Source organism: Trichophyton rubrum (genome assembly GCF_000151425.1).
Source record: "Trichophyton rubrum CBS 118892 genomic scaffold supercont2.2, whole genome shotgun sequence".
Classification (NCBI taxonomy): Eukaryota; Fungi; Ascomycota; class Eurotiomycetes; order Onygenales; family Arthrodermataceae; genus Trichophyton; species Trichophyton rubrum.
In genome coordinates this window covers 290,498-302,000 of record NW_003456427.1, presented here as the reverse complement: position 1 = coordinate 302,000, position 11,503 = coordinate 290,498, and the positions used below count along the sequence as shown (strand labels likewise).

Here is an 11,503-nt window from a genome sequence, read left to right as displayed (position 1 = left end):
GCGACGCTGGATCTGGTGCCCGCGGAGGGCTGATTGCGGCAGAGGCAGCATTATTACCTCCGTTTGAAGTGAGAGACAAACGACGCTGGAAGTTGGATTTGGACCGAGAAAAACGGCGTTTAAAGCCGTCCATCTTTGTTGATACGGGCGAGCGAGGATCTTCTTCTACCACCGGGGACGCTCCTGATGATGCTGGCGATGCGCTGTTCTTCGCGCCCATGCGACTGAGGAGCTGTCGTCTGAATTCGAAGAACTCCTCGAGCGGCGTAGACGGTGTTTGGTACGGGTCCGGCACTGCATAGTCTATACACCACTGGCATTGGCAAGGCTGTGGCTGCGGCGCAGGCTGCCCTTCAACCGGTGACTTGTTGGGTACATCTTGCGACGTCTTCCCTGAAGATTCCGGAGCTCCCGCAGCCTCTGCGGCTACCAGAGACGTTGAAGATGCTAGAGCTGCTGCAGACAATGGCCTTGATAGACGATTCTGGTGCTGTTTTGACTGTGTATGTCCCATCTTCCTCCTACTCTCCTGTTGCTGCGGCAGCTAGTTACTGCTGGTCTCCGTGGACAAACGGGCAGCTCACCCTTCTCTCGTATCAATTGATGAAGCGAGGTAAAAAAAGAGAGAGCATCGAGCATCCAGCAAGAGAGAGCACTCCCAATAATAATAGCTCCTCGAAGCTCCCTGAGCTCCCAAAGCTCCTTTTCGTCCCCTCTCGTTCAGATCCTCCAGGGCCTGGCCAGGGTGGAAGGAACCAAATTAGACTGAAATTAGCCTAGCAGAATCCCTACCTATACAACCGTTCATAGCAACGAAGGATCAAGCCGTCGAGGAGGAAGCAGACAGGCGCCGTGAGAAGAAGACGAAGACCAACAGGACGGGTGACGGCGAGGGATAATTAAGGTCGATATTCCTCAGGCGAGGCGTGCTCCCTGTCCGCCACTGGCATCGACAGGCGTCCTTTTTTTTGTCTTCCTCCCTGCAGGCGAAGCTGTCTATCAAAGATGCAGCCGGCGCCTATCGCTCTATCGTTCTCTTCTTACTCATGCGATCTGAAACTCCCCGCATAAAAGAAGAAGAAAAGAAGGTAAACACGTTTAAAACCCGGCAGCTATCAGCGAATGAAGCACCGACAAGCTGCGGAATATATAACTTGCAGCAAGGGGGGCAAAGGGGGTGTTGGGGGCCGTCATGCTCACTGTCACCAAGTCCAACTTCCTGCTGTCAAGATGTCCAAGGTTCGCCATGGTGCAACTTAGAATGGGAAAAGGGAGAGCTTCCCGTCACACAACAAGGCATGGGTTGACGTTTGTTGCTGTCGAGTTGTCAAGGTTGCCTCTGGGCGAGACGTGGATAACTATGATGTTATGCTTAACCAGCTTCTTCATGCCTGGTCGGGAGAAAAGCTTGAGGCTGGCGACTTCGCCCCGTACTTATATACAGCTTGGCTGTCTCGTCCAGCTTTTGATAGTTGAGCATATATTCTGTCGATGGAGCGTATACAAAGGGCTGGCTGCTCATGATTTCATTCTCATATGATGATCCTGATCCCCAGCTAACTACTAGCTATGTTGTTACTTGGATAATTCGCCGGGGAGGGGAAGAGCCTATTGTTGTAGCAGTAGGCGCTGTCGTTGTTGACCCCTATTCCTCCACAGATGGAGACGGCTTACACTGACTTTTTGGCCATAGCTGACGGCCCTAGACGCCGTGAGACGAGTGCTTCCACCTCAATATTATCTGTGCTAGGAAGGTGAAGAGACTCACATGGGTTGATAGGCGTGGATCGCTAGGTTGCGCAAGTCCCGTCGTATCTTGTCACACAGCTCTCTCGTCTCTTAATTGACCACGAACCAGTCTCAGTGCCATATCGGGAGAGGAGAAAGAGGAGATATCAAAAGACTCTTGGGAAGATCAGATTCGCCCAGCTGTCCGACCCTTTCCCCCGTCCTACTTCGATGATTCGCAATTGTATATTATTATTAGGCAGCTGGTTATCCGGCTGGTAGCTTCAGGATGGACCGAAGGCCAAGACGGCCGCGAGCTCCACACAGAATAATTCTATGCCTCATCGAGGAAACAGAGGCAGCTAGTCAATCTGATCCATATTATCGTAGCTATTGTTTTATTCACGGCCCATGTTTAGAGGAGTACCTCAGAGCGCCGGTTTCACAGGTAACTTCTTTACCTGCTTTAGGTAAAAATTAGTCAACGGTGATATCCGTGCTGATGATATGTTTGTCTCTCCCTCAAAAAATAGCAGCGAGATGCTGAATAACTGTTGTCGAACCGAGTTTTAATTGTTCTGAACTCATTGAAACGCTTTCCTGAAATTTTCTTCAAGGAGGCGACAACTTAACCTGGTCGTGAAGGAGTTGGAGCTGCTAGGTAGTTATCCATATCTTTAGCCATCCTACAAATTTGCTCTCCATGACGTTGTCGCTTGTCAAGAAGCTGACGCATTTGGAGGCGTTGGTTCCAGATTTTCAGAAGAGTTATCGAAGTAGTTGGCCCTATTGCTGGCTTCATAGCTTAGCTACTCACTGAGCGTATGGTCGAGCACTGCATTATATGGGCAATAAATATCCGATTTGTTGGTAGAGATAACATCATCGTGGCGAGCGCTGCATCTTCAATCCATCATGGCATATGGAGTAGCCCGCGACGACTCCTCTGGCATGGAGAACGGCACTTTTTGATATCGCTGCCATCGCCTACCATGCTCACCATAGCTTTGAAGCTCGGCCGAAGCGTCAAGTTCATGCTCGGTGGCAGTCTATCTGCACAGCAGCGATGTTTCCCTGTTGTTGTTTGGTGTTGAAAGACTGAAAACTCGTTATTTAAATGGCCACCCACATGACTTTTTTTTTTTTTTTGGCTGATTTTGATGCCCTTCTATGCCATGGAGTAGTTAACAAGCCAGCATTTCTTTGCTATTCTCTGCTTCGTTGAGCGTTGGAATGTTCTGTGCCGTCGGAACTGACGGTGCTTCGGCCTTCCCATACTTTGCAGGCAGTTATATATACTCACGCTTATTCTGCAAGCCGGATATTTATACGGAGTATGGCATGCCTGTTCCCACCAGCCTAGATCAAGGTCCTCGCTCCGTATCCGATTTTTGAGCCGTATTTGGGATGCGATCCCCCTCCCCCTGGTCCACCCGGCTGCCCGGTTAAGCGTCCAGCCAGAGATACCCTATGACAGTGTTTGATCAGGGCGCTAAACATCCTTGAGTGTTTCCGGGACCTTTCCCCGTAATCTTAGCGAAGCAAGCGGTGAAGATGTTTACTCCAGTCTGATGGTGTACAGCGGAGGGCTGAGATACATACAGCCAGCTCATGCAGCGGAAAACTGCACGCTGGCACCACTTCGGCCCTCAGGGATCGTCAGGCCAAGATCATGCATGATCATATAGTACCCCGTATCGCCTGGAGGAGGCTGTCCACTTGTAGATAGCGTGACAGATAGATGGACTGCCAATATTGCTTCAAATATTTGGCCGTCCGTTGGATCTATCCCATTTTCATCCTCTTCGCATCACCCCCCTTATGTTCGAGGGTGACCGTCACGACGAGGACCGCCGTGTACTCGCTACTGGGGATGCATGCTGTCATGCTATTCAACTAACTTGAACGCAAAGCCTTTCGTTTCTCCTTATTTACTCTAGTCAGGCGAAACTAGTCGGAGGTTTCTCCCGATGTCGCTATCATCGAATGCGATCACCACCCTGGTGGACAATGCCGATATCTCGATATCACACCGAGGTACCGTTTGGTACGTCGATACTTTTTCTCCATATTGTATAGCCATGAAGTTGTGTTGACCTCTTATCCAGGTACTGGGCTGTCACAGGCATCTTCTCATTCTCAGCCATCGCTTTTCTAGTCGGCAGCTTCGTCGTCCGCAACCCACATGTTCGACTTCAATACTACCTCTCGGCATTATCGAGCTATATCCTCTCCATGGCATATTTCGCCATGGCCGCCAATTTCGGATGGGTAGCGGTCGAGGTTGAATTCCCTCGAGTGGGCCAGTTCGTCGTCATCGATAATGGAACCGAGAATCCTACTCGACAGGTCTTCTGGATCCGCTACGCTGGCTGGTGAGAACGTCCTTTCAACAAGATAGATACCAGCAACCTAGTTTGTTTCACCTGCTAACAGGTCCTCGTCCAGGCTGCTCGCAACACCCCTCTTGATGACGCAGTTGCTCCTGCTGATAAACGCTCCGTTGAAACTTATCCTTCACGAAGTCTTCATGGTCAGCATAGTGATGATGACCGGCCTTGGAGCTGCCCTGATACCCAACGTTTACAAGTGGGCATACTTGTAAGTTGTTCCCTGTCCATCCCGGTGGCCGTGTTTCCTTTATTCTGACGCAGCTATCAGTGTCTATGGCTTCATTGCATGTGCTGCTCTCGGCTGGACGATGCTGAAGTCCGGGTACAACCACGTACGCGCAACAACTCCCTCTTTAAAACGGGTGTATCTCACGTTCTGCATCGCGGTATCGACGATCTTCCTGTTGTATGGCTTAGCATGGGGCATGAACGAAGGAGGCAACTTCATGTCTCCTACTGGTGAGGCAGTCTTCTATGGCATTCTTGATATATGTGGAGGACCGCTTTACTGTGTGTTTCTTCTATGGGCGGCTCATCGGTATTATCGAACGGAAAAGCTACAGCTTCCCATCTAAAGGCTATCATGCTGTATTGCGATCCGAGATAGATAGATAGAATCAACTTAGATGGCTTCTCGTTCACTGCTTGTTCTCTTTATGCGCTTTCAGTAAAACGGTGGTAGATGAGAAGAGGTTGATTGACGTTGAAATAAAATCTTATTGACTTTTGTCTTTGTCGTGGCTGAAGACTTCCGCTTGGCTATCTAACCGCATGCCAGTGGCCTTTGTATGCACAACTCGTTTTGAGAGGCTCGATACGATATTTCGAGGATTCTACGAAGTACCATGGACGATGTACTATTAATCCGGATCTGTAGCCATCTTCGGAGTGCTCCGAGTATATGCCACCATGTTATCACCGGCTTGCTATAGGATCTACCTCAGAGTTACCATGTCAATAGTCACCATGCCAACGGTCTAGTCCAGTCCATGAATAACTTTACAGGACCGCAATTTAAATGACTTCGTGTTCATTTAATACCGTTTCCGGTCGCTGTGACGGGGTAGAATCCTGGTATTCAGGGAACAGGGGAATAGAGAGGATATAAGTTATATCCTGATAATTATAGCTTGGGGATGAAGTTTGCTATTAGCGGTATCTCCGTTGTCTTAATCGAACAAGTAGGGCCAAAATTGATCCAATAATGCCTGTGCCAGCAGTAAAGGCAATTCCCGAGAATCCATTCTTCCTGCGTAAAGTCCAGTGACCAGGCGAGCGAGCCTAGACAAGTTCCTATCCTTCCTATCCGCATCTATGGCGCTGGTATCAGAATGTGAAAGGATGTCAGCGATGATTTCATATCAATAGATTCCAAAAGGGGGTATAAGAGCCCAGGACATACGTAGCAGATGCACCCACCGCGCGTGCCACATTCGTGCCTGTTGATACACCTACGTCCCGGGTGGCATCTTCCGGGCTGATATATGGTTAGTCTTCTGCCTAGTCGCAGCTGCTAGGTGTATAAAACTTACGTCCCTGATGCCGAGCGACTCGGCCAGCTGAGGTGCGGAAAAGGTATCAACAACACCAGCAATGGCAGAGCTGGCGAGCAGAAGAGTAATGAACCAGTGAAGCTGCATGTTCCGAAACGTATTTGGGTATGGTTTGTTATAGAAACAGACTTGAATCCCTAGTCAATAGTTTGGCAGATAGATGGAATGCTTGGGAGGTGGATCGATTCTAACGGCCATGAAAGCTCCTTATATAGCATCTTGAGACGCTATTGAAGAGGTATAGAATGCATGAGATCTGAATTTGAGAGCAAAGTTACACTGTTTCTGTATGCTTCCGTGGAAAACCTCATGGTTGTAGATGGTAGAACAGAGTCACCTTGATGGTCTTTTGTTCTGTGGTATAGTATTGGGTATAATAGTAATGAACCGCAAGTTCCGGCTAAGATATGAGCATCCTATCCATTGAATTCAACTGCTCTCTTTCTTGAAGGCGGACATCTAGCATCCTCCTCCACGGCCTGCTGGCACCGTAGGCAAATATTTGAACAGTCCGGAAACAGCCAGACTGGGCCAATCCCACCGTATTGGATTTTCCTAGCAGCAAGACGAGAATGCTGGTGCAACATCCGCCCGAGTGGCAATGGCATCGCAGGGATACCTCAAGTATCCCCCAAGTATCTCACGGTGGAAAATCCGGCAGCGAGGACCAAGCCAGCATCCGGCGGCGGGCAAAGGACGATAACCAGCGGCCGCTCGACCCCCCCAGCCAGTCCTGCCCAACAGCCACTCTTGATCCTTGCCGGCTATCGTATTTTCGTCCCTTTGTCTGCTGATGAGCTGGCGGTGTGGGCGACGGCCGGCTAACCGTCGCTGTCTCCCGGTGGTGGTTGTCCGCATAGCTGGTTACCGACATAACTATAAGACAGCGTCCTACTCTGTCTCCAACCCAGTCGCCGCGAGACTCCGTCCTGATAACGTCGTGCAGACCAAGGCAGACACGCAAGAGCCCGTCTGTATATCGCGACTAAACCCGGCATTAACGAGAGTCCGACTGCAGGCTAGCTAGTGAGCTGGCGATGGCGCTTGTCCCCCCACCGGCAGCGGCTGAATTAGCGATAGCCCCCACGGACCCGCCGGCTGTTTCGACATGCTCGACGCCGAGAGCTCGATACGATGAGACGGCAGTCGATGGGAAATCTGACAGTGACGTCGAGGACCGTTTCGACGGCGCAGGAAGAGGTGGTGACGCTGAGGGCCGGTATTCGGGTCGCCGGCCCAACGACGATGGCATCTACTACCCCGAAGGTGGCTTCAAGGCGTGGATGGTCGTCGTGGGGTCTTGCTTTGGCACTGCCGTTACTCTGGGGATGATGTGAGTCGATACTGGCATGTTATTCAACTACGTGTCACATCGCTTTGCTGCTCGTTTGCTTGTTTGTGTCTGTCCAGCTGCTCACGACGGGTACAGGAACACAGTCGGTACAATCCAGGCCTATGTCCGCGAGCACCAGCTCAAGGAGTACGACGAAGGTACAACCGGCTGGATATTCAGCACCTTCATCTTCCTTGGGTTTTTCGGCGGCGTCCAGGTTGGGCCTGTGTTTGATGCCCATGGCCCCAGGATGCTGATACTCGCCGGCAGCGTCTGTCTGGGTGCCAGCATGCTGCTGCTCGGACTGTGTACGCAGTACTGGCATTTCATGCTCTGCTTCGGCATCCTTGGTGGAACGGGAGCCTCCCTGATCTTCACGCCTGCTCTATCAGCCATCAGCCACTGGTTCAACGAGAAGCGGGCAACGGCTACTGGGATTGCTGCTGCAGGCGGCTCTGTCGGCGGGATCGTTTTCCCTCTCGCCTTGCAGAAGCTATACACAGTGGTCTCGTTTGCATGGGCTACGAGAATCGTTGGATTCGTCGTTATCTTTTGCTGTGCCGTGGCGGTCATACTGGTGCGCTCACGTCTGCCTCCAAAGCCTGGACAGACGGTTATACCCAGCCTACGCATCCTACGCAACCCGGCATATCTATCTGTCACACTGGGGACATATTTCATGGAATGGGCTCTCTTTGTCCCAATTGCGTATATCACTGCCTTTGCCCTGTCGACGGGTGCCATGTCCACCGCGTTCTCCTACCAGCTAATAGCTATAATGAATGCGGGATCCAGCATTGGCCGAGCGCTGCCTGGATATGTGGCTGACAAGCTTGGCCGTTTCAACAGCATGATTGCTGCTCTTGTTATCTGCACAGCCATGACCATTACCCTATGGCTGCCTGCCTCGCTTCTTACCACAACTCCTTCCTCAGCACCGACAATCAAAGCACTGTCCATTGTGTTTGCTTTGATATTTGGCTTTGCGTCTGGGTCCAATGTCTCCCTAGCTCCGGTGTGCGTGGGCCAGCTGTGTGACACGAATGAGTATGGGAGGTACTATGCAACTTGTTATACGATCGTCTCATTCGGCACTCTCACAGGCATTCCGATTGCGGGGAGTCTTCTCCAGCACACTGGCGGACGATACTGGGGAGTTGTTTTATGGACCACTCTCTGCTACGTTATCTCTCTAGCCTGCTTCATCTGGGGCCGAGCCTGCTGCGTCGGATGGAAGCTGGGCGTTAAGTTTTAGAGTGCTTTTATTCCCGACTAACTTAGAACTGCCATCTAGATCGGCAGGCAGGCGTGTTTCCTGAAGCTTCAAAGGGGAAAACTAGTTCATATATATATATTATTGCTTGCATGTATATTAATGGCGGGATAAAGGCTGTGCTAGTTGTATATGTGAAAGACATGCTGTTGCAGTGTTTGTTAGTTCCTCTCTTCCGCTTCGTGTAGGACAGCATGAGACCCTGGTAGCCAGCCGACTAGTCAGTTACACCGGCCAATGTGGCCACATCGTGTACTCCGTACTACACAGCGAGTCATTCGAGGTTAGAACGTACAGCGCTCTCACTGCACACAGCTACAGAATAATGTCTTCGTCCTCTTCATTGTCTTCTCCATCCTCTGCTGCTTCCACTGCCTCCTTGAGCCGCTTCGCTAGTTGTCGAAACGGAAAAGGAGCGTCCGGTGGAGAAAACTCCGGCCTGGAGCTGCGGCCCGCCGGGGCTCCATAACCATAACTGTAAATCCGGGTGGACTCACTCCATCAGGCATCATCAGGACAAAAAGTATATCTATACGACTGAGCTATAGTTTCCAGTGTTTCGTTACTAGCAAAGTATGGCTATTGTAATTATATGTCTGTTGAATATTGCATATGTACAGTCGTAGCTCATGTGGGTATCTTTACATCGACACAATCCTCTCCTGGCTCTCGGTTCTCCCATCCGTTCTGGTATGGCCATGGTCTGCATCGGACCGGACAGCCCCCATGGAAAAAGTTTCATTATGAGTAGCCGAGTGCGAGGGCCTCCCATCCGGAGCAGTCGAAGTAGGGGCCGATCTGCTGAATCTGTAGTCTTTTATTCGGTGCGGGAAGTGCTCAATGCTGTGAGACGCCGTCTCAAAGGCAGACCGGGACCTGGGAAATATCAAGAAAAACGACTGGCGGAGCATGGGCAAACAAGCAACTATAATGCCTGTATTAAGCTCAATCGCGCTCCATACCGAGATAAGGGCAACGCTCCCTGTGTAACCACTAGCCGTTAGATACGCTATGAAGTGGTTTATAGTGGTACAAGTGAACTCACATAATGGGTCATGGTTGTCAGAGGTCCCAAAGATAGTTGTGGTTCGAATAATGCTTACTATGCAGCAGCTGTAGAGCATGAAGAGTTAGCATACTGCAACAAGAGGGCGGGTAGAGTCGTATCTTTTAACTCACAATAGGCCAAGGGAAAAGATGAAGATAACCAGTATTTTATCCTTTTTGTTGGTTAGGAGTATGATGGATTCTCGGATTGGAAGAACAAGGATAAAGAAATCAGTGATAACATTTAACAGTGCATATGAGACCCTCCACTCCGCATTTTCAATGCATTTGTGTGGGACGGCGCGGTTCCAATATGCATATATGGGCTTGCATTGGAACACGGTTGGGAATGTGAAAGCGATGCCAGCCGCGGCTGTTATTGCCATGAGCGCATAGCAGGTCCATACAAACAGCTTCTGGACGTAAAATATCCGTACGAATAGTAGGAGGAATGATATTTTGATAAGAGATAGCGATATCTTGTATGATATTTGTAGGACGTACAAGTACTATATTGGCCATCCAGGATTAGTGAGCATCGATCGAGTCCGGGTTTGAACAGAGCCAGACAGAGGGAACAACCGGGCCAGCGTACCTTTAATGTTAGCACTTTGTCCGCTGGAGAAACCTCCCAGGTGTGTTTTCCTAGGCCATGTTCCACGCCTGAGATTGAAGTTTGGTGATTAGCAGCTTTGATCCGGGATGTCTCTTGGATAACTACCACTTACAGGTTATCTGTAGGGCAGTGTAGAGAAGCGCGAGGACCTTGTATCTCCGTTAATACAAACAAACAAAAAAAAAAAAAAAAAAAAAAAAAAAAAAAAGAATCGTAGAATTGGCACAGGGTAGGAGTCTTCATACAAATGCAGCCAGTATTGTCCAGTCGTCTGCGCCGATGGAGCGCTTCAGGTATCTCCCGACGAAACGGATGGCAACGAGGATTCCCGCGATGACAGCCATGACTAGACATAGTATCGACAGCTTCACTGCCCGCTGTGAACCATCTGCCATCGGGTTACCGGGCATCGCTATGCTTCTGTAGAGAAGAGCCGCCATCGCACTTGGCTCGGTGGAGAGCGCGAATCGCAGACAGCAAGATCGGCTCCTAAAAGCCACGAGCAACTATCCCACGCCTGTCAAAAGCCGCTCATGGGGGATCGTTGCGCTCCACGCAAAAGATGATTCCTGTCCACGCCCGCCTGCAGCGAAACCGTTTCGTGTCACGACATGAGTCCAGGTAGGAAGAAACTTCGGAAACAGCTCGTTGGTCCAGTCAAGCCAACCGCTCTAGCATAGCATAGCAGATAATGGCCCAAACTAGGCGAGCAGGAGGAAGAGGAGGCTTCTGTCAGAGCGGCGGAGAGAGCTTGTCCCAAAGGTAGTGTTGTTTTTTCTGGCTGCAGCCAGCACGTCTCTGGGCTCCCCCGGAAGAAGCTGATATGATATGATATGGAATCCCACAGATATGTTAGCCAGCCAAGTGTGTAACTCCCTGCTATGCGGGCGAGGATCATCACTAGATTCTATCAACCGCAGCACCTAAAATTGCTGCTAGGTTGATTCCAAGTAGCGAGCGGGCCCTCCGTACGAAGTAGATATCCGAGCAACTCTGGGGCCGGTGTCTGATCACACAGGAATCGAGCTGGGCGACAGAGCGATCGTCCGTATCAGGACATCTTCTTCATCTCTGGATCAGGGCGTGTTTCGGGTTCAAGCGAGCTAGTCGAGCCCTTGCAGGGGGTGGAAGGATTTTTTTACCCAACTAACCCTCGCTCGGGATTGTCGTACACTGCAGTCCGTATCGAGAGACGGCAGCGCCCAAGAAAACATATAACATTTGGTTTAGTGAGCTGCTAACAACCTTAAGTCGCCATCCGGCCAGCGTTTAAATGTGAGCGATCCTTCAGATCCGAAGACAGCGGAACTGTGGGCGCGGTCTTCCCGCGCGGAGGCTGCTCGGGTCAAGGCCTGGATCGAGCATGAGCTGGCACTAATATTCGTTTTGCTCGCGAGCAGCGGCCGGAATGGTGTGAAGGGCTGGCAGCCGGTGCCCTTCGCCTAGAGGGAGGAGTGGCATCAAGGCCCGGCCAGTCGAAGTAGATGAAGGAAGCCTGCACGCCACCAGACTACTGGGGAGAACTCGTAATGCGTAATGGGTTTTGGGTGCATTCGTTAG

General features: G+C 50.7%; 5 protein-coding genes across 5 annotated transcripts in view; 2 read left to right on the top strand and 3 right to left on the bottom strand.

Moving 5' to 3' along the window:
* The window catches only part of TERG_01658 (uncharacterized protein), a gene marked incomplete at its 3' end in the record, with an annotated part of 3,215 nt that extends 2,595 nt beyond the window's left edge, over nt 1-620 (bottom strand). Inside the window, exon 1 of the mRNA XM_003236887.2 lies at nt 58-620. Coding sequence (XP_003236935.2) covers nt 58-514 — 457 coding nt within the window. The 5' untranslated portion in view covers nt 515-620. The remainder of the gene's footprint in view (nt 1-57) is intronic.
* A 1,539-nt stretch (nt 621-2,159) lies between these two features.
* On the top strand, nt 2,160-4,696 carry TERG_01657 (uncharacterized protein; the record flags this gene model as incomplete). Its single annotated transcript, XM_003236885.2, has 4 exons — nt 2,160-3,775; nt 3,837-4,103; nt 4,177-4,329; nt 4,390-4,696. Exons 1-4 carry the CDS (start codon nt 3,699-3,701, stop codon nt 4,694-4,696), a joined length of 804 nt encoding a protein of 267 aa, XP_003236933.1. The 5' UTR covers nt 2,160-3,698.
* Nucleotides 4,697-6,711: 2,015 nt separating this feature from the next.
* TERG_01655 (uncharacterized protein) lies at nt 6,712-8,679 on the top strand (the record flags this gene model as incomplete). Its single annotated transcript, XM_003236883.2, has 2 exons — nt 6,712-7,007; nt 7,104-8,679. 2 exons carry the CDS (start codon nt 6,712-6,714, stop codon nt 8,260-8,262), a joined length of 1,455 nt encoding a protein of 484 aa, XP_003236931.1. The 3' UTR covers nt 8,263-8,679.
* Nucleotides 8,680-8,734: 55 nt separating this feature from the next.
* Nucleotides 8,735-9,713, bottom strand: TERG_11746 (uncharacterized protein; the record flags this gene model as incomplete). The annotated part of the gene is made up of 3 exons (XM_003236882.2): nt 8,735-9,262; nt 9,326-9,393; nt 9,460-9,713. The coding sequence occupies 3 exons, from the start codon at nt 9,711-9,713 to the stop codon at nt 8,922-8,924; spliced, it is 663 nt and encodes a 220-aa protein (XP_003236930.2). The 3' UTR covers nt 8,735-8,921.
* Nucleotides 9,714-10,044: 331 nt separating this feature from the next.
* On the bottom strand, nt 10,045-10,383 carry TERG_11745 (uncharacterized protein; the record flags this gene model as incomplete). Its single annotated transcript, XM_047750810.1, has 2 exons — nt 10,045-10,092; nt 10,189-10,383. 2 exons carry the CDS (start codon nt 10,381-10,383, stop codon nt 10,045-10,047), a joined length of 243 nt encoding a protein of 80 aa, XP_047605484.1.
* Between the last annotated feature and the right edge of the window lie 1,120 nt (nt 10,384-11,503).